General features: G+C 44.1%; 1 protein-coding gene across 2 annotated transcripts in view; it reads left to right on the top strand.

Annotated features, from left to right (window-relative positions):
• Window positions 1-296: 296 nt before the first annotated feature.
• The window catches only part of nhsl2 (NHS-like 2), a 102643-nt gene continuing 75937 nt past the window's right edge, over window positions 297-27002 (top strand). The window contains exon 1 of one of the 2 annotated variants that reach the window (XM_079371975.1): window positions 297-1521. In XM_079371975.1, the coding sequence (XP_079228101.1) occupies window positions 1233-1521 (289 nt within the window). In that variant the 5' untranslated portion in view covers window positions 297-1232. Of the gene's footprint in view, window positions 1522-14195; window positions 14297-27002 lie in introns of those variants that run through there. The other variant, XM_079371976.1, reaches the window with a different exon arrangement.

Raw genomic sequence — 27002 nt, 5'->3', positions numbered from 1 at the left:
TCATCATTGTGTTTGGTGAGTTTTTTGATGAAACAGATGCAGTGGAAGTTGAAGGAAATGCCAGGATGAAAGGCTTGAACGCACAGTGCACACCCACCGAGCTGCAGGATGAAAGTCTGGACTCTGTTCTGCAGCGTTGATTCACAGACTTTTCTGCGTTAAGACATCGGTGCTGCGTGAGGAGGCCTGGCTGTCACTTCTCCTTAAAGGTTGAGCTCAGGGATCTGGGATCTCTCCAGGTCTCTCATGTAAAAAGGAGCTTTATGCATCATAGAAGGGAAAGAAACACAAAATAAAAAAATAAAAAAAACTCAATACATTCTGATCGCTTTCTTCTTCTTCTGTTGATTCTCAGGTTTGTATTTGACGGGGGGGGACACCGGACTGTTGCTCCCAGTGTTGCCGTGTAAATCTCCACAAAATAACATCTGATGACAGGATGTGTACTTATCAAAATAAAAGCAACACAAAAAATATAAAGACACAAAAACGGCCAAAGCAGAAATTATTACGCAAAAAATATCACAGAAAACGTTTAATGAAAAGCAGTACATCCAACATTTATTCATTTTATGGATTATATCTTTATTCTAAACTGGATTAGCTTCACAGAAATGACGTGAGCAGTCATTGCAGCCGTAATATATACACTTTAAATAGATCATTAACTTAATTACAGATGTGAAACCTTCAGGAGAAGCGAACATATTCATGCTTTTAACTTTACTTCAAGATGAATGTTGTTTTTCACATGCAGATTGTAAAAAGGAGCAGTGTTGTTTGAGTAATAAAAAGAAAAATGTTCATATTTTCTTGTCATGTCCATCACTTTACTTTGTTGTGGTAAAAATGTTCAGATTTTAAAACGTCAGAAATTCACTTTCACCCACCCATGGAAAAAAAACGATGGCTTTTATTTTGAAAGGTAAAACTTGGTGTTTTTCTTGTTTCACTCTTGTCAGCTTGTTGGAAATCTTCCCCCAGCAGCTCAGTCTCTCCTCTTCAGCGCAGAAAAAAAGAGAAAAGCTCACTCGCAGTCAAAAAACAATGAGGACGCACGACGCGCAACTCGCTCCAAGCGTCTCCAACAGCGACGGAGTTTTTCCTCCCGGAGGACCCGAAGCATGTGTCCGCGCGCACACCGGAGGGAGAAGGACCACGGGAATATAACTTGACATTCTGTGGAGTTTGTTATCTTTTATTTCGGGGTCGAGGGTGGGGGGGAAGACATCATGCCTTTCTGCAAGCGGACGATACTTCCCAAAGATGTGTGCAAGCCCGCCGGCAGGAGGCTGCCGCACAAGCAGGCGGAGGTGTTCGGCGACCTGGCGGATGTTTGCGACTTCACCCTGTGCTCGGTGCTCCGGCAGCTGTCCGACCTGTCCCGGCACTCTGTGGGCATCCTGGAGGAGCTGGAGGGGGAGCTGGTGTCCGTGTGCCACCGGTCCGGCGCGCTCGAGGGCAGAGTGGTGCGGCTGCAGAGGCACGTCGCGGAGCTGGTCAGCAAACCTCCACCGAGAGGTAAGAGGACATGAAAACACACCTGGAGTCACTTTACTTGATGTGGCTGCAGGAGAAAAGGTGAAGCAGCTTTTAAAACTCAGGGTGTCAAACTTTGATATGAGGCTGGAGTCAGTCAAGCTCCTCTGCAGAGATTTGAGGTTTTTTCTTCAGTCATGAGTCACAGGGACTGTTTGGAGTTTGGTCCTTATTGAGACTTATTAAGGACTAAGTCAGAGGGTTTATTATTGGTGGTTTTTTGTTATTCTCAGCTGCTGGCAGCGTGACTTGCGTCAAAGTTGCTGCAGAAAGCCTCAGAATTAAAGAAAAAAAAGGCTTAAAAACTGCTCAAAAATGAGATGATCACGGAGCTTTATGATGTTTAAGGTAAAACTGTGACAATAACAGGAAAGGAAACAGACACAAGATGATTTTTGAGTTTCTCCTTTGTTGGATTAAAGTTAAACACACCAGCTTGGACTAACTGGATGATGTGCTGCACAGATGTTTCAGGCTGTGGTTGTGAGCTCTGCAGGCCTGCGGGGTGCCCCTGAAGGCAGCACGGTGTGGGTGTGTCAGGTGGAATGTGTGTCATGTGTTTTTCATACTTCTCTCTCTCTCTCTCTACCTGTCACCTCCTTCAATTCTCCAACCTCTGCTGCTCCTGTTTTCTCTCCTCTCAGATATCTTCATGGACTGCTGTTGTTTCATTTTAGTCGTTTTTTAATTGGTCAGATTTTAAAGGTGATGCTCACGTTTGACAGGTGTTTTTTTCTTGAAGCTCCTTCATTTGTCCGCTTGTTGAATTTGTAGATTTCGACACAAGAAGACAGTTTCATATTTTTATTTTGCAGAGGGATTATTTCCTTCCGTGGTCAATTAAACACAAAAGTTAAAAAAAAATAAATTAAAAAAAACTCCAAATCACTTTTGTGCACTTTTTTTGTAGTTTAAAGAAAAAAAAACAAATTATTTTTATTTCGTGTTTCTCCTTTAAACATGCCAAAAACACTGTTTTCCCACACTCTCTCGTGTTCCTGAACGCGTCCTGTGTGGACACAGATGGAGGACTGAAGCTGCGTCTGCTGCTCGTGCTGTTGATTATTCTCATCCCCTCAGTCTGTAACACTTTCAGGACTCTTTCCCACAGAAATAAATCACAAACGTTGTGGGTTTTATTCTTTCTTACTGACAGACATGGTTTTACGGACGCTGGTGTTTGTTTTAGATTTATGGCTTCTTTTTATTTTTATTTTTTTGCGCACGTGGACACAGAGGTGACGGCGAGGTTGTCGTTTCAGGCTTTCAAGGAGTAATTTAAAGTGTCACAATCCGTAACCTGTAATTACCCTGTGAAATGTGATGTCAGGTTAGAGTCCAAACAATTCAGAGTGTCCCTCTATCATGGGCGGACAAACAAACAGTAGCTATAGGCCTCTGGACACGAACATTAAGAGCCCCCCCCCCCGAAGGCCCCCCCCCCCCCCATCCTGGAGAAAGACTGACAGCTGCCTCTTTGTTGTTTTGTGTTGTTGTTGTTGTTGTTGTTTTTTGTGTCATTGCTTCACGTTTATTTGTGGTTTAACATGTTGTGGTCATGTATCGCTGACTCATCATCGAGTGTCTTAGCGGCTGTTCGCTAATGTTGGTGGTTAATTTGAATCTTTTTATTGGCGGTTGTTTCTGTCCCTTTAAATCAATCTACATTCTTAAAGCGCCAATTCGCAACAAATGTTATCTCAAGACACTTGAGATACAAAAAGTGCAAACAAACTCGTTGCTATATTAGCTAAAAGGACCCAACGCTAACCCGTCATTAGCGCGCAGCACTTAGCAACGTTCAGGAGAGTTTTGACTCTTTGTGCAAACTTATCACACATGGTTTTTATTTTGATTGCATCGCAGCTTCAGAGAGTTGGATATTAATCCAGGAGGTCGGCTGTGTACAAGTTTACGAGGCTGTCAGCTGTGTGTGTGTGTGTGTGTGTGTGTGTGTGTGTTAGCACGTACAGCATGATAAGAGAAAGTCCCTCCAAACACAGAACAGATGTGAAGCTGGGAAGACGAAGAGGACGAAAGATAAAACAAAACGCAGCTCGGCTTTTAGTTTGCTTTTAAAGAGCGGATCCCACCCTGTGTGTGTGTGTGTGTGTGTGTGTGTGTGTGTGTGTGTGTGTGTGTGTGTGTGTGTGTGTGTGTGTGTGTGTGTGTGTGTGTGTGTGTGTGTGTGTGTGTGTGTGTGTGTGTGTGTGTGTGTGTGTGTGTGTGTGTGTGTGTGTGTGTGTGCGAGATAAAGACAATAGAGGTGTTTCTGTACGTGTGCTCATCCCTGTTAGATGCAAAGATCCTCCTCTGTCCTCACAGTGTGTGGGATCTTACTGTATCACAAACATGTGGGCAGAAACACACAGCCAACAGATCAATAGAGCCGAGCCCAAACCTTCATCTTTCATCATCATCATCATCATCATCATCTCCCACTTTCTCTGCAAAAATGAAAACCTTCATCCACCTTTCCCCAAAAGAATAACGAGACACACATACTTGGGTTTTCCTCCTCTGCTTTGTTGTGAAACTTTGCTCTTAAACATCCAGTTTTCTCCGCCGCGATGAAGGTCGCTTTAAGTTCAAGAAAACTTGCCGGAATAATTAAAGCATTTGCACTGCGGCTGTCAAAATGCCCAGTTTTAAAATCAGTACAGTCGCCGCCATTTTATTGATTCATCGTGTCAAAAAGTTCTGTGTGCGATGATCTGCACGACACAGGGGAGCTTCTCGGGTCTGTTTGGGCCCTCTACAAACATTAATTGGGGGCCCCTCCAACCTCCAGCGTCCATTATTAGTTTTCACAGCAATAACACACGTGACACTTAGCAGGGCATCGATAGGATGGGGCCCCATTAGGGAGGCTTCCGACTGTCGTTGCAAAATTTGCACATTTTGAGGCGATGCTGTGGTTTAAAGTTTGTCAGCCATTGTTGGGGGGGGCCCCTACTGGCCTGGGGCCCCAATCTGTTGCCTACACTTAGCATATGCACTTAAAGGAGCCACTTAAATCCTGGTCTGTTTGAGCAAAATTATTTGGCCACCTCTTGAATTGTTAATAGGCGTAGCAATTATTTTTTTTGTGTTTTACATTATAGTTGAATTGTAATAGTTCATCATGATTAATCATGTCTTACATTAGCATTAGCATTAGCACATTACATTTCATTTCAAAACTATTTTTTTATGCTTTTATTTTGTTTTGTATACTCTCCATAGCCAAGTTGCTTTAGATAGATAGATAGATAGATAGATAGATAGATAGATAGATAGATAGATAGATACTTTATTGATCCCGAGGGAAATTCAATTCTTTATTTCCTGTTTGGAAGAAAACCTGCTTTTATTTTGAAAAAAATTAGGGAAAGTAGGTTGAAAGTTATGACGATGTCTTAACTACAGAAAAAAGGAGAAATGAAATAATAGATATGTGAAATGTTTGATATCATGATTTTACTTTTAACTTCAACTGATAAATAAGAAATTAAAAGGCGCCGTGATGTTGTTTACTTTTATTTACCTGGCTGCAGGAAGACACAGTGATGGATTAACTTTACATACTTCAAGTGCAGCGAAAGGGATTTTAAATGACTCTCAATAAATGTGATAAAAAAGAAGAAGGAGGTTTGTGGTATGATCGTCATTCATGGTTTCATAAAAGTGTAAATATTGACAGCGGAGGAAAAAATTCCAATCTTTTTCCTCACATCTCAGTGATTTTCTTCCCTCCTCACATCCATTGACATTCCCCCTCTCCACCTGCCAAAAGCAGTGAAACTCGGTCAGAGTTGCGTAAGGCAGCCAGAAACACATGTTCCAGGCCGTGATGAGGGGGTTTTTCCACCCGGTCGTTGGAGTCTGTTCAGGGAGAGTCAGATCTCCTGAGCTGCTTCCAGAGTCCTGGAAGCTCCTCAGGGATCAGGGCCGGCTTCCTTCACTCGGGGGGCGGAGGTGACAAGTCGCGCACTGATACAGAGGAAGAGGATGCTAGCTGTATCTCTGCTCGTGTTGACAGTACGTGCATGTGTGTGTCCAGTTTCCTTTTGGAAGTTATCGCCCAGAGGCGGCTTGAACTTTCGGAGTTTGTCCTCTGCAGCGTTGTGCTTGTGTTTCCTGCTGGTGACCCCGTGTGTGGCAGCATGGAGCATCCAAAGTATGTGAGTGGAAACCAAACTTTAATCTTTTCTTCTGGGCGCTTTTTTCTCCAACTTAATTCTCTGGGAAACCACATTTTTCCTTTCAACCAGAACTTTTTTTGTTTTGCCCGGGTCTAATGAGCTCAGACGACCGTGTGAAAGTCAGCACGTTTCACTTTTTTTGACAGCTTCCACATCAGTGATCTCCAAGGCTTCTGCTCTGACGTCACCTGCTAAACCGTGGTCTGAACTGCAGCTAGCAAGCGTCGTATCTACGCTGCTTCTTGAAGGACATGTTGTTTATCACTTGGATGGGTTTCAAGCTCGACCCTTACTGTTTAACGCCGTTGCATGGCGTGAGTCCTGGATGTGCTGGAGAGTACGAAATCAAGCGAGCGTCGTCGCCAGAGTAGCAAAAAAAACCGAAATGTTGTGAAACGGTCAGAGATTGGTCAGGTTACCACGATACACCCTTTTCATCTTTTAACTGAACTTTTTAAAAACAATCCCTCCTCACTCCAGTTTTAAATAAAATCAAGCAAACGCAGACGTGCAAATAAACTTGAGTTTTTCTCGAATGTCCACTTGAAGCAGATTCCAAACGCCAAGGGATCCCCATCATCTCCATTTTTTTCCCTGTTTATTGACACTGGAGCTGATCCGATTGGGCGAGAGGTGCGGTACACCCTGGACTGCCAATCACGGCCCTGACATATAGAGACGGCCAACTAGCGAGACTGTGGAGGAAGCCCGAAGTACCAGGGCCGAGTACGCACGCAAACTCAAACACATAAAAGGCTTCTGTCAGACGGGGATTGGAACCAGCAACCTCAAGGAAACCGCTCTAACCACAGCACCACCGTGCATCCATCCCCATTGGATCCCATATCATATCACACGTTTATTAGCAGAAATGAAAAAAAATCCAAGATGGTGGTTTTAGTTTAAAATAACATTTTACCTTCAACCAATAACAGTTTAGGACAAAAGCTGCACTCGAGCATCACACACTGATGATTTCCCTCTGAGCTGCTGGTTTCCTTCCAAATGGTTTTATGAAAATCAAATGGATGATGAGCGGCTCAGAGAGAAGCTTTAACCTCCCTCTCTCTCTCTCTCTCTCTCTCTCTCTCTCTCTCTCTCCTCTGTCTTTCCCACGGGTGAACATCAGCCACATGACTCAACATCCCTCCCTGTTGGCCCCTCTGAAATTCCCCTTCTCTTGTTTTCTCACTCCTTTTTCTTTTCTTTTTTTCCCCCTTTCAGCTTAAAAAAACGTCCCATATTCAGAAACATACGTCCAGGTTGAGAAGTGAGGCGGTCCACCGGCGATGGCCGACGTTTGGAGATCCCGGCTTCCAGTTTAGAGACGTTCTTTAAACCCACAGTTTTTTTTTTTAATCACACACTGAGGCGGTGAACTCCACATCTTTGCAGGGTCAACACGTTCACTTCTCCTCCTCCTCCTCTTCCTCCTCCTCCTAACACCTCTCTTCCTACAGGCAGTGATTCAGAGGGCATCACTCCGACTCACCGTAGGAGAAAGACCGGATTTCTGTTTTTTGGTTCAATCGAATATTTAGAGCTCACAAGATGCTGCGAGAGATTAAAACAATTTAAAACAACAACAACAACACCTGGAAACTTCAGTACATTTGTTTCCTGTTTTTTTTTTGCCATCTCTGTTAAATTTTGAAATATTTGTCAAGTATATGTTTCTTTCATCTTTGAGTTTACTTTGATTCCTATTCTGGAAGTTTTTTCTGACTTTTCTGTTTTGAAAGTCTTCCACATTTTTTGCATTTTAGAAAGTTGAGACTTTGGCTAATCATTAGTAAATCAGCAGAAGAAAAACAAACAAACCCACCATCTGTGAGTTTTTGTTTGTGTGTCGTAGTAAAACGTTTTTTCAGGGTCAGAGTGAAAACTGGAGTTTGAATGTTTCTGTTGGAGCTGGCGATGTTTCCTCTCCTGTGTGATTGTGTGTTTCTGTGTGAGTCAGTCTGATTAGGTAGAAGTTGGGATTAGGTGGAGGTGGAGCTCAGGGGGCCCCTCTGTGGTTTCTGCGGTCAACATGTGGTCATTAATTACCCCGAGAGAGAGCGAGCGAGCGAGAGAGAGAGAGCGAGCGAGAGAGAGAGTGAATCCTGTCACAAAAAAAAAAGAAAATCATTTGTTGCTTCAGGTAAAAGAATCAGACCTACTAATTACTTCCTGATTTGGCTCCTTTCCCTTTCCGTTACGAACACGAGCTCACACACCGCTTGTATTTCTATACTTATGAGGACTGTCGTTACACATATTAAGGTTTTAAAGCAGCCATGTGAAAATCGTCGTCTCGCATTAAAGCAACGGACGACATGTGCCGAACATGCAGTGCATCTTTTGCGGTGTGTTCAAGTGCAACTTTTTTGGCCAAAACAAAAAAAGGCAGCGTCTTTGCTGTTCTGCTTTTTACAACTCAATATTCCAGATTATAAATCAAACAGTTTCAGGAGTTTAATCTTCATTACAACATGCAGAAACTAGAATCTTAAAGTGGCCTGTTTTTGCATAATCAATAGCAACAATAACATGTTAGCTGGTTTGGTGTTAGCTCATTTAGATTGTGATTAAAACTTTAGCAGGATTTTTTGGATTATTCAAAAATATAGAAAGTTCTTTATCCAGATTAACTTTTGACCAGTTGCCTTTGATTCTAAACTTGTGAAACTTTATTTTTTTGCATAACTTTTTTTGGGGTCCTCACTCGTGAAGTCTAAGTCAACAGTCCCCACTATGACATATGTACAAGAATACACACACACACACACACACACACACACACACGTCTTTTCTTCTCATCGCTAGAGGAGGGCAAACTTTCTCTCTTCACTTCACTGTACATCCTTTCCTTCCCACTGCAGGATTTAAAAAAATTTTCGGTGGTAACCGTGGCAACCATCCTTGTAGCAACTGTACTGTTGTAGGCCTCCATGAAATACAGCCAATTTGTCCTGTGTGTGTGTGTGTGTGTGTGTGTGTGTGTTTCCTCGTAGTCCTGCTCTCCTGTAGTTTTTCTGTTTCTGGTGTATCAGGAACAATCTGTCAAGCAGCATGACGCTAACACACACACACACACACACACACACACACACACACACACACACACACACACACACACACACGCTACAGACACACAGGGATTTATGCCTTCTCTGGAGTCAGATTGGGAATTTTAGATTGTAAAAAATAAAATAAATTGAAAGTTTAGGAGCCCATGAACATTTATGTTTGAGCTAAACCAGGGAAGACGTGATGGACACAAAGATGAGACGGGGAAACGTAAGAAAGCACGTGATTGGAGGAAGGATGAGGAGATCAAAAACGAGCAAGAGAATCACAACTGAACAACACAGTTATGTAATCTGACACTTTTCTTTTGTGTTTCAGTCTCATTTCTAGCGAGCAAAAATATTTCCAACTTGACGCCAAGTATTGATCGGCGAGTGTCTTTGTGTAATTAGATTGTAGCACATGATGCTACATTTTAGCATTTCTTAAAGCTAACGTCACGTGTTGTTGAAGCACTTTCTTGCGTCTCGAGTTAGCTTTCATTAGCCCTGATTGTTTTTTTCACTTTTACTGCCACACACAGTCTGTGACTTCAACAAGAGCACGGAACAGCACGAGCTCCACATACACACTCCGACACACACACACACACACACACACACACACACACACACACACACACACACACACACACACACACACACACACACACACACACACACACACACACAGCGCTCTTCTCCCCTGTCTGGCTCCTTTATAATGCCACTACTGCCGAAGCTGGCAGAGGGGGGATCACCCCCCCCCCCCCATTACCCCTCCACTACATAGTGTACATATTGAAGACGATACGCACAGGGGTGTAAACGTCACGTATTGAAACAACAGTCTGACATCTTTCTTCATCCAGCAACAGACGAGCTGTAAAAACAGGCATAAAAAAAATAACCACATAGAAGTTTTTGTTCCTGATGTTGGCCCTTATTTTTTAAATTTTTTTTGTAGGTCATAAAGAGTTATTGTTTTCATAACCATTTCTCTTAAGCTTTAAGGCAAAAGGAGATTTGTGGCCGTCGAGGAAGATCAACAGATCAACACGAGGATCGACAAAATCCTCCAATTTTCTGCACACTGGAGAAAATAACAAACGCAACATGGAGAGAGGAGATTGAGTAACAGCAGTGAGATAATGAAAGGAAGGGGCCCAGAGAGTGTGTGTGTGTGTGTGTGTGTGTGTGTGTGTGTGTGTGTGTGTGTGTGTGTGTGTGTGTGTGTGTGTGTGTGTGTGTGTGTGTGTGTGTGTGTGTGTGTGTGTAATAAAACACAGTGTGCAGAGCTCGCTCTCGCTCCTCTGAGTATAACAAGTTTTCTTCAAGTGTTTTTTTTTAATATTCACTTGTAAATTTTCCAGTTTGTTGCCGATCTCTCATACAGGACCTCCCTCTCTGTCTCTCTCTCTCTTTGTTTGTGTGTGTGTGTGTTTATCTACTACATCCTTTTATCTGCACACACACACACACACACACACACACACACACACACACACACACACACACACACACACACACACACACACACAGAGATCATCTCTCTGAAGTCACGTATGTGAGGACAGTTTGTGTGCAAACTCCAAGAGAGCAGATTTCTATCTTAGACGGTAAAGAGAGCGAGAGAGAGAGAGAGAGAGAGAGAGAGACAGAGAGAGAGAGAGAGAGAGAGAGCGAGAGAGAGCGAGCGAGAGAGAGAGAGAGAGAGAGAGAGAGAGAGAGAGGGAGGATTCAGACTGATGGTGTGTTTTTTAACGTGTGTGTTGTTGACATTGTGCAGGTCTGTGATGATGTGAACACAACAGGTGAGTGTGATGTCGTGACCGCACTGAACTGAACGGATGTTGAACAGGTTCAGAAATGGAGGCTCTGCACCTTTAGTCCTCGTTCTCTTCGCCCGGCCGCCGCCGCCGCCGCCCTTCACCGCCACTCACAAACCAAAGCTCCTGTCGAATAAGACCTCCGGTTGAAACGTTGAGATTAGGATGAATTAAAACTTTTTGTGGCATTTCAGGAAGTGTTTTTTTTTTTTTTTTTCCATAATGAGTCTTTGCAGAGCGAGACACGAAGAGCGACGGTGCAAAGAGTTTTGTCTTTCAGACTTTTTTTTTTTTTTTTTTTTTTTGGGCCCAGGTTGAGCAAGGCGTAAAAAGAAACACAATCACTCCTCGTGTTGGGAATCAGGAGCAGAATCTTTCCCAACAAATAAAATTAAATCAACTCTACATGAAGATGATTCTTTTTTTTCTTGGCTCTGATAAAATGTGACGTCAGCCACACGGGACATCAGTCAATCTGATGTCTAAGTGCTCTTAGTTAGGAGTAATTTGAGCTTGTAACATTGACTAATGGGCATGAGTGAGTTAATGGTGTGCGTCGTGTGTGTGTGTGTGTGTGTGTGTGTGTGTGTGTGTGTGTTTCTCTGGGCTGTAACAGACAAAAGGCTGGCTGTCAACACCAACACGCTCAACACGGGCCAAGGCATGCTGTAATGCTGGACGCAATCACTTCCAGATGACGGACAGAGATGACTCTGTGTGTGTGTGTGTGTGTGTGTGTGTGTGTGTGTGTGTGTGCATTGAGGGGTGATGTTGGAGTTGAATAAGGGAGGAAGAAGGGGAATCTCACTTCACTGTGGAGGGAGGAACCTTGGAGGGCTGCAGGAAACGTGTTTGTCGTCCTCACGAGAGTAGGAAAGGACACAACCAAGGAAAGGAGACAAGTAAACAAGGAGAGATCAAAAAAGGTCCAATGCAGGGATTCAAACATATGAGGCAGTACGAGGTAAAATAATATCAAAATAAAATAAATGTACTCATGGCTCTGAGGTCGAGAATCTGCGTAATTTCCTTGTTTGTGTTTATTGGCGGGTTGTTGTGGTGAGGAGGAGGAGGAGGAGGAGGAGGAAGAACGACAGCAGAACACGCCGTTCTGACACTGAACACATGGATCTGGACGCCCTGATGAGTTTTGTGTGTGTGTGTGTGTGTGTGTGTGTGTGTGTGTGTGTGTGTGTGTGTGTGTGTGTGTGTGTGTGTGTGTGTGTGTGTGTGTGTGTGTGTGTGTGTGTGTGTGTGTGTGTGTGTGTGTGTGTGTGTGTGTGTGTGTGTGTGTGTGTGTGTGTGTGTGTGTGTGTGTGTGTGTGTGTGTGTGTGTCCATGCCTCCCGCTACCATGCCACTACCTGGCAGCCGTGAGGCTCTGCGGTTTGGACAGTGTGTGAAAAAAAACCCAGTGTTTGTGTTTGTAAACAAGTCGCAGAGCTGCTGTGTTGTTGTCGTCACACCTCGCTGTGCGAGTCACGGCCGACCCGGGCGAAACGCCATTCTGCTTCATTATTCAGCATTTAAGCTCGACACTGCGGCGTTGCATCCGACTCTCAACTTAAAGGCAGAGTTTGCAGTTTTTGAAATTGTCTTTAGGTCCTGACGGAAATGAATAACTCACGTTCTCTGAAAAAGGAACGACCTGTAGCAGCTGCACGTCTGTAAAAAACATCGACCGACGTCTGCAGCGTGACTTCGTGATGCGTGCTTGTGCGTCGTTTTGAAACGTCAGTGGATTGTGTCCCAGAGACTCGTTACTGCCAAACAATCTGCCCTCTCTGCTCCGCATTTCAGGAGGTAGATGTGGTTTCTATGGTTACGGGGACTCGTACAACATCCGCCCGCATCCTTGCATCATTTTCTCGTGCTTTTTTATTTTATTTGTATGTTTCAGTAACATGTCGTACGATCTGGTTTTTGTCATTCTCAGCTCCGGTTGGTTTGATTTTTTTTTTTTTTTTTTAATTTCGGTCCCTCTGTGACTCATTGGATTGTTAGGTGTTAGTGCAGGGACGTGTCCAATGGGGATGACCATCAAAATCCCTCAAAATCTGATTGGCCAACGCAAACAAAATCCTAAACTGTGATTGGCCTTTTGTCCTGTCAGAGGCAAAGACGCATTTAAAACCAAATATTTGTTTGGAAAGGCTGCTGGTGTTTTTGTCTTTTATATATTAATGAAGTTGAGTTTCCAGGCACATTTTTAAGTGTGACTTTGAACATCAATCTTCCTTTAGTGTCAATAAAAATCCACATCAAATGTTGCCCTTATTTCGTGTTTAAAATAGCCGTGATTGATGAAGAAAGAAAAGGTAGATCATTTGTGTGTGTGTGTGTGTGTGTGTGTGTTACAGCATGTCCTCTGTGTGCCCTCTGACTTCCTGGTTGCCCTGTGTGAAGTGGGCTCTCTGCCCCATCACACAGCTCATTAGTTTGTTTTTACACTCTGCTGATGTTTATAATTTAGTTGTCACTCTTTTTCTCATCTTTAGCGTTATAAATCTTTTATTTAACACTCCCACTGTTGTTAACAAAAGTTGTTGATTTGACATTTTCTTTAATGTGTGCTCAAACAGGCCCGTTTGGAGATTTTCCCTCTATGACATCACAAAGGGCAGTAGCCCCTCCCCCAGGTGGGTGACACTCCCACAGCTAGGTGTTTGTTCTGCCCTCTGAGTCTGCCTTCTCACCGTAAACAATAGGACATGGAGCCAGAAAGCAGCGAGTACACCCGAGCCCTTCCAGAGAGGGGGCGTGGCCAGACACAGCTCATTTACATATTTAAAGCTACAGACACAGAAACAGCCTGTTTTTGTCTCAGCAGCAGAACGACAGCTTTGAGTAGCAGCTCACGCTTACTTACGCAGCGATCTTTGACGTAACATCTGGTGTTTCCTTGGCAACGACAAACAAGTCGCGTATGTCGCTGTCATGGTGGCTCAACATCATCACAACCTGTCAACATTTTGTGCGTTTAAAGGAGTAAAGTTAGCAGAGCATGTAGGTGTGTGTGTTTAGCGTCTCTTGTCCTGTGTAGAGCTTGTTGTCAGTGTGTTTGTCTCTGAAAGTTTGTGTGTGTGTGTGTGTGTGTGTGGGCAGGGCTGACGCAGCAGAACAAAGTGCAGCATGGTGTCCAAGAGAGCCAGCACACACACACACACACACACACACACGTCCGTACACACTTACACAGTGCTATTACAATGTCTGAAATCTACTAACAAGGAAAATTAATTCTACAGAAATTATCATCAGGCGAAGACGTGATGTTTTTTTCAATCACATGCAGATACGTGGTACGATAACACACACACACACACACACACACACACACACACACACAATATTTTGGCTATCATGTGAACTGTCACTGTGGAGAGTTGTGTTGCCAGAGAAATCCCACGTGAGGGAGAGAGACTAATCAAAGGGGTGAGGAAGAAGAGAGAGAGAGAGAGAGAGAGAGAGAGAGAGAGAGGTGGGGGGTAAAAAGGAGGAGAACAGGGGAGGGTAAAACAGGAGGCGAGTAAGTGGACACATAGAAGGAGAGAGTTGAGTCGACGCTGATAGAAAATCAATGAAAAAGGAAGCGATGCGTTGGAAAAGGAAGCGATCGCCCGCACATGGCAGGACGGACGATGATGAGGATGAGAAGAAGAGCTCAGACTCCTGCAGACTGTACTTCTTTAAAGGTAGTGTGTGTGTGTGTGTGTGTGTGTGTTGTGTGTGTTCACTGCAGTCCAGCTGGTTGCACGATGTCCTGGCTTCTGGTGTTTCGATAAGCGGCGTGTTCGTGCATCATCGTGTCTCTATTCGGTTTTTGAGTGCGAAGAGAAACCTGCCGTCGACAACGATGGATTAAAAACTCGACTTGTGTGTTGAAACTTGTTTTCTTTTTAGACGTCAGAATATTTAGTGTTGAAAAAGCTTTCGCCGTTGAGACAGGATTTCCAACATGGCGGCTGCTGCCGATGAGCCTCCAGAGCGCCTCCTGCAGGAACAAGATGGCTGACGTCACACCACGCTTTGTCCTTTGATATTTACAGTCTGTCAAAACTTGAGCTTGATAAAAGTCTGTTGTTGTTTGTTTTTGTCTGGAGTGGCGTCAATCATTTTTGCACACTGGCTCAGATGCTGACTTGACTTTTTCTTTTTTTAATCGAATGGCTAGTTCGGGGTCATTTCTCAAACATGTTAAGTAATTATATTTAATGACGAGAATAATTTCTAATCTTCATTATTCCCTGATATTTCTTGCTGTCTCCTTTTTCCTCATTTTGAATATTTTATCTTTTATCCGATACAAACGGTCACCGTAGTCTGGAAATAAAACACGTTCAGTTAAAAAGATGTTCTTCATAAAACAACAAAATCTCTGTTGATGAAATTATAAAATGATATTTTTGAATCCTTGAGATTTTCTGTGGAGAAACAAAGTCATGCTCTGCTGTGGAATACAACAAGCTGGTGTTTGTTTATGCTAGCTAGCCTGCGGCTAACGCAGGTCTGTCGTTGAGCCTTCGGACAGACGGCTCACACAGACATGGACGTTTGTTCTCCTGAAGGACATTTCTGAGAAGACTTTCAGGAGAGAAGGAGGAGCTGAGAGTGACTCATGATCTCTCTGTTGGAGCTTTTTGTGTGTCTGAGTGGAGCATGAAGCGTCTCGCAGGCTGACATTTAAACGCACCCGAAAGTTTTAAATGAGCTTATTTGTCTGTGTCGTCTGAAAACACTTCAGTTAGAGAGCGAGGGGAAAACAACATGGAGCATGCACTGTTAGACTTTAATGAAAACAGGTTTTTATTGACGTCACTTTAAATGTGACGATACAGGCGTTTAATTACGATTAAAGGAATAATGTGCGACTTTCTGATCAATGTTAAAACTTGTGGGACTTTAGGCGGCTGGTTTGTCCATCAAAGGCTCAGGGACTTGGTTTGGGTACCCGAGATTCATCGGTCCAAGTCCGGGGTCGGACAAAGTCTGAGAATTGATCTGGAGGCCGGAGAGGTGCAAGTTCACTTCCCGAACAGCGGCGAGAGTCCGTCTTTGGTTTAAGAGGAAACATCCTCAAAAGCAGCTCAAAGATCGTCCTTTATTTCTCTCTCTGTGTTTTCTCAGCTTTTTTTTAGGGGGGGGGGGGAATCAAACCGTCGACCGCGCGATGCTGCGTCTCCATCCCGCCGCAGGCTACAGTTGTCCCAGATAGAAACCGTCCCGTCTTCGGTCTTGTTGTTTTAAGGAGAGGGAGAGTCACCGTTTGCGTTAATTAAAAGTGTTTCCCTCAGCTGGCTTCTTTTTTTTTCTTTTTTTCGCTCGACTCAGCAGATTTAGTTAATTTTCAGAGCGTCTTCCAGCGGCGTGGCGTTCACCTCAGGCTGCCGCGCTTTAATATATTTATCTCTGTTAATCTGAGGAGCGTCACGCTTTCTGTTGTTTCAGTTTCCTCACAGAGGTTCAACAAAACAACGACACTGAAACAAGCTTTGTAACAAGTGACACGGCGAACAGCTTCCTGTAAAATATCCTGCTCGTCTTTGTTCAGTAGATCTCGGGGTTGTTCGACGTGCTGTGAGAGGGAATCGTTTTAGATTAAACAATTTGTGTATTTGCGTCAGAGCAGATTGTTTTGCTGCGGGGAATATGACACGTACATGTGTTTTACAGTTTTTCAGATTCTGGGTTACATTTCATCTTCTGTCACTCCGGGAGTTTTCGCCTCTTTTCTTCTTTTTCAGCTGTCACATTTGTCCCCGTTTGTCGAGCTGTCACTCGTCCTCCTCTTTGCCCGGCTCTCTCTCTCTCTCTCTCTCTCTCCCCTTCTCTCTTCATGTCTCTCATTCTGCAGATTGTTGAGCGATGACAGAAACCAGTTTGTAAAAAAAAAAAAAAAAAAAAGTCAGAGTGCTGAGAAAGAAGAGATGGGAGGCAAAAAAACCAGAAAGATAAAGGAGAAGTCAAACAAAGGAGGGCAGAGAGGTGCGAATACACAAATGGGAGAAACGAGAAGATTAGATAAAAGTGTGAAAACAAGATGAGATAAAGAGATTTGTGGAATTACACATTTTGCTTTAAGCTCCATGAATTAGATCTGATTGATACCATTGTAACAGTCGGAAGTTTGAACCTTTGATTCAGTGCCTTTTATTCAAAAGGTTTAATCTGGAAAAGAATAATCCGGATTTAAAAATCCTTTTTTTTTCCTGCAGTGTCGGGTTTTCCAATTTACCTTTTGTTATTGCTTTGTATTGTAAAAAAGAAGAAGAAGAAAGAAATCAACGTTATCAATATATACAGACTTTGAAAGATCAGATTATGAATGCTCTATATAGGATTAAATACTTACTCTGTCCACGGGGGGGGCGCCATAATCCACACATGTCTTGTAATTAACAAAAAAAAAACGTTATTATTGGGAACAGCTGAAGTAAAACAGGAAGTGTTGGGAGGAGAGAGGTTTGGATTTCTTCTTTGTAAATGTGAACACGTCGAAAATAACACGTTAATTTTTCTCAAAATGACTTTGACTGAACTTGTTTGTTGTCACATTGCAAAAGAAAAGAAAAACATTTGGTCGTTTGTTGTTAGTTCTTGGCTTACAACCAAGCTAGCTGTTTTCCAAATACCGTATGCTAGGCTAGGCTAACAGCTGCTAGCTCTAGCTATGTACTGAACATAGCTGCTAAAGTGCCAATTTGTAATGATGGGTGTATGCACATTCATGTCAACAAAATGTTGATAAACAACAACATAAGAGTTATCCAGAAGGTCTAAATGCAGTCGATGATGAAGCGGGGGAGGGGTGAAAGATTTGGAAGGAAATAAACGAAAAAGAGAGGCGTAGCAAAGACACGACTGAGGAGGACGAGACGATACGAGGAGGCTGTGACGAAGGCTCGGCGGAGAGAGACAGCGGAAGAAGAGAGGAAGATAAAAAGGATGCAAAGAGAGGGTTGAATTAGTGAGTGGGCGTCTGAAAATGAAAGAGTGTTACTGTAGTACGATGCCCTCTGTGAAGGAATGCATCATTCATCAGCCTCTCTATTGAACTCTGTGTGTGTGTGTGTGTGTGTGTGTGTGTGTGTGTGTGTCCATATTAGGTATCTGCCTCGGGCCACCAGTATAGATTTCAAGTGGGTGTTGCAGTGTGAGAAATGTGCGCCATGTGGTTTAAGTGTTTGCACAGAACGTATTACATCACATTCATTTCCTGTTTTAAAGACAGATTTCTGTTTTTTTTTTTAGAGGGATTTCATTGTGACCATGTTTGGGTTTCTGTGGGTGTAAAATTCATACTGGGAGCTAACAGGACAGGTTTTGGGAATGCTGCCCATCTGGAAGTTACCTCCTGTGTGTGTGTGTGTGTGTGTGTGTGTGTGACTCATACGATCAGGCTGCACGACAATGACACACTTGTCTGTTGTTTATGTGCGCTCTCTGACTGTGCAGTTTTCTCTCCAGCCAGTTTGGCACAACTACTCACATTCAAGGTCGTTCAAGGTTGATATTTTTTTTTTGCGTGAACCCATACTCGGCCAACCATTTGCCCTGCGGCCATATGTGACGGCCCCGCCCACTCAGAGACGCTGTACAGTATATGGAGGCACGTTGGCACGAGACTACAATCCCCATAGACTCTCCCTTCTGAAGATGTTTGGTTAAAAGTGAAGTGATAATAATAACGAGGCGATGCAACTACAAAGTTTGGATTTGGTCTGATGAAAGTGGTGCTAAAGAGGGACGTCGACATGTTTTACCTTGAGGGTTTGGGTCTGAAATCCACAAGAGGAAGTCTCATAGAAGTCTATGAGAAAATGATCCTGAATCTTATTTATTTATACCCTCAGTTAACATCTTGATAATGACTCTGTGGTCTTCATAGCTAGGATTCCCCAGCCCAATAACAATAAACGAGCACTGGTCAGTCACTCTTTTGATTCATCTGAATGTTTTCATTCACTCTCTGCTGTCGTACCTCTTCCTTCCTCCATAATACATCTGTCTTTCATCTTCCTGCCTTTAACTTTATGTCTGGCCCTCATCTTCATTCTTCTCTCCTCTCTCTCTCTCTCTCTCTCTCTCTCTCTCTCTCTCTCTCTCTCTCTCTCTCTCTCTCTCTCTCTCTCTCTCTCTCTCTCTCTTTCTGTCTAGACAGACTCAGCAGTAAATGTATTGTAATCAGCCTCACATGCTTCTGTGCTCTCACAGGGCTGCTGCTGTCACTGCACACACACACACACGCACACACACACACTGACGAGACTGTGTGTGTTTGTGTGTGTTTGTGTGTGTGTGTGTGTGTGTGTGTGTGTGTGTTTGTGTGTGTTTGCCTACTTCCAGCCCGAGTTTTTGATCTAAGTGCCAGTCTATTTCACATGCAAATCATTTGAAGTGTATCTCTCTCTCTCTCTCTCTCTCTCTTCCTCTCCTAACATCATCCCTCGCTTCCTCCAGCTGCGGGCCGAACGAGTGAAAGAGAGAGAGAGAGAGAAAGGCTTGTCTTTATGTTGAGGACGCTATAGCGTTACCAAAACCTTTAGTGTTGGGCTACAACATTTTCAACGCTTCAGTCGGGTCAAATATCTCAAGAAGCATCATCTGCTTGTTCTTTTACTTTCAGAGGAAGCGTTTCTGACGAGTCGATTTGAGCGTGACTTCCTGTCTGCACGGCGGTCCGAAAGCGTCTGAGGAAGATCTTGTAGGTTTTCAGTAATAATAACGTCCATCTGGGTTGACGATTGGTGCCTGAAAACGCTAAAGGGGAACGGACAGGGGCCGCTGAGAGTGGAAGTTAAGTGGCCATGTTGGAATGGCGTTTTGGCGGACAATGGCGTTTGGAAAATGGACCATTTGAGATAATAGGGAATAAGGTATGGTGAGGAATGCCGATGTCAGGATGGTCACCAATGGGGATAATGGCCGATGAGGATGGGGATAGCAGGTTGCTAGGATGGCGAGGGAGGGAAAATAGGCGCCATCTTGGTTTGTCTGGCTATAGCGGTGAATGCTCTGAGCAATGAATGGACTGTTGCGATGACAGTCCATCGGGTCTGTGTTTGGAAACTGGAGTCTCGTGCCAAAGTGTCCCACCCTGAGGAAACGACCATGAAGGTCCAAGAAGAGCGAAGCTACAACGGTCCAACGGAGCGTTCTGGGATTATCTCATGAAAGCTGTGGATCCAGTCTTTTCTGCTTTCGTTCAAGGAGAAATTCAAGGAAATATCCCTACTACCTTTTTCCCCCTGGTCGTGTAGCACCACTTCTAAACATATTTGTATCCTCCTGCTGGAGCCCAGTTTTATACAAAGACTGACCTTCCAGCCGTGACATAACCAGTTAAGTTATTTACATGGTGTTGAGAGGTTTGAACGTTGTGTTTGGATAAATGTTTAAAGATAAACCACCTTCTTACTCCTACTACAGTCTCTTTGGTTATGAAACTTTTGGTAAAGGCAGAAAATTCTGTCTTACTGTGACTGTATGTAAGTCTTTCTTTTTTTTTTTCCATTTGTGGTTCAGTTTGACCATTTTTCAAGCCGCTTTCAGCCCCAAGAGATTCATTCCTTTTTTTTTTCAGTTCAGTTGCCAAGTAGAACGAGGGAAGAACTGCAGGTTGTACAACATTTAAAAAAAAAAAAGCGGTGTAAGGGAAGCTCTGCACCCTCAGGGGGGATTTTACTCTACAACTCTTTCTAGGAAATTGGCACGGCTTCTACAAAAATAAAACCAAAAGTGGCGCAGACGTCTCTGTCTCTGTTTTGATTCTTTTTCTGCTTCAGTCTTTCCCGTGTTCTCCCTCAACTTTGTCATTCCCTCGCTGCTTTAATAGAAGTCTATTTTTGTTTCTGTGAAGTGTGTTGTTGTAAATCCACTCTGATCCTGTATTTGATCATGTCTATAAACTCTATTTCAGCCCTGCTCAGAACAGGCTGTTTCTGTGTCTGTCGCTTTAAATATGTAAATGAGCTGTGTCTGACCACGCCCCCTCTCTGGAAGGGCTCGGGTGTACTCGCTGCTTTCTCGCTCCATGTCCTATTGTTTACGGTGAGAAGGCAGACTCAGAGGGCAGAACAAACACCTAGCTGTGGGAGTGTCACCCACCTGGGGGGAGGGGCTACTGCCCTTTGTGATGTCATGGAGGGAAACTCCCAAACCCCCCTGTTTGAGCACACATTTTCTGAAAAGTGTAGCAGACAGAAGACGGAGAGGATGGACTTTTCATCATTGGGGGGTTTGTAGACAGACTAGACACACTTTGCCTATATTTTATTTTAAGACTAAAATAAAAATCTCAAAATATAAAAGCTAAAAAGTTCCGGGTTATGTTTGAATATGGTTCCTCTATTTATTATCGTCTAGATTCATGCAAACTAAATATTTCAGTGTTAGTCCATAAATGTCTGTCTATCCCTGAGATCATGAATAATTCAGAGTTTTTATAAATGTCTGTTATGATACAAACAAACTGAGATAGTCTAACAGCCCCAAATGGGCAGTTTTGAATTTGTTTTTTTTCTCAGCTTGTTGCTTCAAAATACATAAATAATGTAAAATTACTGTAAATAAAACAAGCTCAGAGAGTTTACAGACACAGAGACCGAGGAGAGGGTGCAAAAAAACAAGACCTGGAAAGTCAGGGAGAAGTCATTGAACATGATATCCAAGGAGGTAATGGACGCCTGCTTCTTTACGTTTATGTGTCCGTTGAGATAAAGTGAGAAGTTACGTTCAGTTATGTTCATGTAGAAAAGAGCTGAAATGTGTTTCTGCTGCAGAGGCTCTTCGTCTTCTTCTTCCATTCTCTTTGGTTTTTACTGGAGACTTCCTCCCCGCTGACCGACTGTCGGATAAAAACACTTCCTTCTTATTAATGTTGCGTATTTTCATCTTATATATTCTGTTTTGTCTTTAGTCAGCGCAACAGTTTTTTTTGTGAAGTCTGTAATTTTTTTAAGAATTTATTTTTGGGCTTTTTATTGTAGAGACAGGCTTTGGTTGGCTACTCGCTGTTTTAAATGTGCTATATAAATAAAATTGACCAGTACATTTTATAAAGTGTCTCATCTTAAATGAGGCCTTTAAACTCGCCTTTTAATCTGTTTTTCTTGTGTATTTCACCTGGTGTCTGAGTTCCTCCTTTAAAGCCTCTCAGGAGTGATCTGTGTGAGTGTTGTTTATTATTGTTCTCATATTTTATCACCGCACGCCTTAAAAAAACAACATGTTCCTGATTCTGCGGCTCGTTCTTGAATCAAAAACACGTTTTATAGCTTCATTTAATCAGAGTTCATGTGAGAGCTCAACAACAAACCAGAAATGACGCTTTAGCAGTTCTCGTCCTGACCACCAGGTGGCAGTAGAGCCCAGCTGTTTGTGCAAATCTGCTTCTTCTTTACCACAGTTAATTTACTCTGTGTGTGTGTGTGTGTGTGTGTGTGTTTACTTCTGACATCATCATCACTCTGATCCTCTCTCTCTCTCTTTGAAGACGTCTCTCCTCCAAATCTGTGAAACACATTTTTTCCGGCTGTCACGCAGAAGCAGAGTGAAAGCTTCGCTGTGAGCTCGTTGATTCTTACCAAAGCATCTCTCCTGCACTGACTCCTCGGTCATCAGGTCCTCCTCCACCTCCTTCTCTCAGGTCACCAGCCCGGCTGCTCCCGGCTGCTCCCGGCTGCTCCTCGCTCGAGGTCAAAGAGAAGACGAGCTGTTCCCTTCTTTAGGCATTTTAAGGGCCAGACTGAAGACGCAGCCTTTCCCCTGCACTCGATGTTTGACATGTGGCCTCCACTAATTTATGACTACTGAATCACTGCCATGTTGTTTCTATTTTGTAGCTTTTGGCAATGTTTGAATTTATCTTTCAGAAAATTTGCACAGGAACAACATATGAAAATGAGCTTTTGGCGAACTCTAGTATATTTACAGAAATGTTTTTTTATATTCATTGTCCCTTTTTTTAACTTTCCTGGGGTCCGAACGGTCTGATACTTCATCCAAATTGTGTCTTTTACCATGCTGTGGTAATTTAGTCCATATATGCCATCTAATTGTACAACTCTGGTTGTTTTTAAAAGTGCTCCATAAATACAGTTTGATTTGCTGCAGCATCCTGTAGGGGGCGCCAAAACTCCATATTCTGCACTCCTGACTCTAAACTCTGTGACACCTGGATTTGATTCACTCCCTCAAATCAAAATGTTTAGCTTGTTTTTTTGTTGCAAAAATGCTGATGGAGCAGTTTTTCAGTGAGCGATGGCGTACAGCGGCGGGTAACACGACCGCTCGTCGCAACATCGTGGAAACGGTGAATGAGCAGCTTTCCACGAGATCTCTCCATTAAAACAAGAATGAAACAGTTCACTTACTGATTATCGTCTTGCAGGCTCTGAATCAAACACATCGTCTTCTGTTTTTTTTTTTTAATTAGTTGTCATGGAAGCGTGGAGATTTTGCAGACTCAGCGGTTATTTGACGCTCTTATTTTGGCGCTCCTCTCCACCTCCTCGTCTAGTTCCTGTCTCCTCCTGACGAGAAGGAAAACAAACACACCTCCTTCTCCTCCCCTCTCTGTCGTCTCTTCTCGCTGCTGCTCCTCGCCTCTGGTCACGTCTGAACCCAAACACACACACACACACACACACACACACACACACACACACACACACACAGACACAGAAGCTGCTATAACTGCCTGTTACCTTGTCTCCCCTCCTCCTCCTCCTCCTCCCTCCAACCTTCATCTGTTTCCACTTAAGCATGTCAGATCTCATATTCAACTGTCTCCCCCTCGTCTTCTGGAGGGCGGGCTTGGGCTTCGGAGGAGTCGGATTTATGGTAAATGCGGTTGCATCAAAAATAAGGCTGTGAAAAGATGTGGAAAAAAAAGCTGTTTTTTCATGACTCGGAGCGTGAAAAATTACCTCCCACATGTCGGGCTTGCACGCCATTTTTCACGACCCCATGTCCCGACGATCTTGAAAAATTTAAAGCGAATCCTTTTTTAATCAGTCTCCTCCTTCCTCATCTGTCTTCATGCTTTACTTTCGGATCATGTAGTTGTGACACTTCTCTGAGTTGTGGATGTGTGCAGAGCGGTGCTTTTTTCGATTTCTTCTTCTACTGTTCCCTAAGACCGTATTTTTTTTATCACCTCCAACCTCACTAATCTAATGGCTCTGTTGTCAGGAAGTGGCTCCTGCGACAGTCGTGCGTCTCATTGAAGCAGGTGGGCTGTTATTCGACCACGGATAGGAAGTCGAAGAGGAAACGAGGAAGAAGGAAGAAGGAAGCGTTCTACGTGTTTAAAGTTTATGACTGGTGACGACGTTATACGTTTAAAAGGAGGCAGCGGAGGTCACTGGATCAGAGCGGCAGGCTAGGCTAGCATGAGTCGGCACTTTTTTTTAAAGTTGGTCTGCACAGACTTTAATGAAACACGTGCCTGTGAGTACGACGTTTGTTCGTTACGTAAGATTCATAATTACTGGATGCTAATCTGGTTAGCCTGAGTAGCTAATGGCATTTTTCTAGTATGCGTTAGGATCATGCTAACAAACGCAGATATAGCACGACATCCTGGTCCACCTGTGAGAGCGTGTGCACCGGGCGTCACTGGGTTTGCTGCGGGGGGAAAAAAAGGGCGAGCAAATTTGTGAGGAAGGACGAGACGGAGACGAAATGTCAGAAGTTGTTATTTAATAATTTTGGGCTGGTGAAGCGATGTGGAGATAAACGGAGAGAGAGAGAGAGTAGGGTGACAGGGTAGAGTGACAGACGGAGAGATGGAGGGGAGAGTGAGTGAGTGGAGGAGATGGTCGAGCGACATCGGGCGTTCAATAAGGAGAGAGAGAGAGAGAGAGAGAGCAGGAGTCGTCGTTCGATTTCAGAACTCTCTATCCTGCCCCGGGTGGAGGGGGGGGGGAGGCAGGAAAGGTCTGGCTTGAGTTATCCATGCAGAAGAAGAACACACACACACACACACACACACACACACACACACAAAGTCAATCCATCACTCCCCTCCCTCTCGTTTCCCTCCATTTGCTATTAGAAGACGGGAAAGACGGTGCATCTACTGTTGCCCTTCTTTCTTCGTTTCCACTCGTGCTTCTTGTTTGTTTGTTTGTGGCTGCAGGACATCGTCAGAGTTGAGCTGCACTCAGGTAGGAGCAGAAGAGAGGTGAGGGGGGGAGGGGGGGGAGGGAGGGGGGGGTCTTTCTGCCTGACTCAATCTAGTTACCATATCTCTACATTTTATATTCTGTTGACTGTTAAAGACAAAAACTTAAATACTGTCCGTGCGTGGCTCATCATTTGGGATGTTCCCAGCCGAAGTCTAAAGATATGAACCACTCAGGTTTGGTTTGGTCAGGACTTGGACTTGAGGTCAGGCTGGTGTTTTTGGTTGTGCTGGATTCAGATGGCTCTGATCTTGGGCCTCTTCATTTATCTATTTCTACATCATCGGGTTCAAATGAGGAACGACTCGCTTCAGGTTGGAACGCTTCGATTAGACGCCACTGAGGACGAGAGGAAACAGACTGAGAGTTTTGGTAATAATTCAGATCCTGTTTCTCAGCCGTCTGTCGGGTTTTCTGAGACGTGTCTGAAGTGTGAATTGGGTGTCACGGGGTGAACGCCAACCTCAGCTGATGATCTCCTGCTGTCGCCGCCGTCGCCTCAGCAACAAGTGTCTTTGACATTTCGCCGAGATGAAAAAGAACCTTGAAGGCTTCGTAGGCGAGCACGGGGGGGGGGGGTGTCAGGAGTGCGAGAGGCTGCGAACAAAGAAAGAAGTGGATTTAAACAAAGTGCAGAAATGTAAATCTGAGGAAGTGATGGATGTGTGTGTTTTAAGATCTGCCTCCTTCCTTCCTCCGGGGGGGATTTCCATCGTGCTAAACGTGTCACGCTGCTTAAACTAGCGGCGTCATCTGAAGCGTACATGCACGCGCTCTACCCCTTAAAACACCGCGTGTCATCGTGCATATTTGCTCGGTTGTACAGAGTCTGTTTTTTTTTTAAACAGCAGTTTGGAGCTAAATTTGGGAATCCCAGCGGAGAATACGCCGTCAGATCTGTCTGCCTGTGTGAGTCGTCTCAGAGTTCAAGGCGACGTTTTCTACTTTTCCTGGCTTCCCTGACAAAGTCGTAAAGGCTTCTGCACCCGAGTCAGAGACTGAATGTAGAACTCGGTCGGCGTTACAGCGACCTCTACTGGCCTGTCGACAAGCAGCAAATCTGGTCACGGTGACTTTTATTTGTGGTTTTGCAGCCGGCGATTTCTCCCTCCGCGGTAACTTAACTTGTGATAAAAGTCACATGTTGAGCCCAGTAATTAACATGTCACTGGCGTATAGCGTGCGATTCACCTCGCCGGATCTGCGAGAGGTCCCATTCTTTGGTTTTTCGCTTCCTGAGGGCATTTCGTTGCTTAAGCGTAGATTTGTGTCCCATCGGTTTCTCTCTACCTCCCGAAGAGATTAGAGGCCAATTTCACAGCCAGGGATTAAGCTTCATCCTTGACTAAACCCCCCCTCCCCCCCCCCCAACAATGGAAACCTTCATTGAGACAGAAAATTACTCTCAGACTTGTAGCAGCGTTTATTTCTGTGACATTACCAGCCCACAGTGCGTAAGTTTGACAATCACTAATCATCCCACGGCTTTCTTTATTCAGCTGCTAAGTTTTTAAACGTACAAACGGAGACGCTTAAAATGTGCACATGCTGTCAAGAAAGTGTTTGAATGCACCAAATTGCAGCTTCTTAAACCAATTATTGTTGAGTTTTTGGGATTTGCAGAATCCCAGATGTGACGGTGACATTTGAACTGAACGGCTGGTTGATTCACACGACGCTCCACGGAGAACATGTCGTTTTTGTAGAAGTCTTCATCTTCCTTTAGTTCCAGATTACAGTTGAGAACTTTTTTTTTCTCCCCCCCCCCCTGGTGTCTGGCCACAGCATGTCAAGCAGTATTAGGTTATCTGCTCTCCAGGGATTAGCCGATTCGCTCTGGTCTGGAGGAATGTGTGAGAGCTGAACGGCTGTGGCAGAGCGGACGGCGGATCAGAGTGCTCGCGCGCCGCCCAGGGCACACGGGCTGGGAGATGTACATTATCTGCTTTAGCTTCGGGTCCAAATGGAGCGATGAACAACGTCTGTTTGATGGATTTTGAATGTTGTTAGCATGTGGTGGTTAGTAAGTGTTGGACATCCCATCGCTTTTCGGACATTTCTGGTTGGTCAGTTCATACGGTTTGGATTCGCTCTGACTGCTCGAGGATCCTTCATGGTTCCGGTTTCAGTTCAGGATACTTCCACTTCCAACTAGGCGTTTACTGCACGTTCTGATGTACATGGTTAGACAGCCAGATAACACTTTGAACAC

Source organism: Symphodus melops, assembly GCF_947650265.1.
Source record: "Symphodus melops genome assembly, chromosome: 20".
In the NCBI taxonomy this organism is placed as follows: domain Eukaryota; kingdom Metazoa; phylum Chordata; class Actinopteri; order Labriformes; family Labridae; genus Symphodus; species Symphodus melops.
The sequence above is the reverse complement of the archived record's forward strand: the minus strand, read 5'-3'. Positions and strand labels throughout refer to the sequence as shown.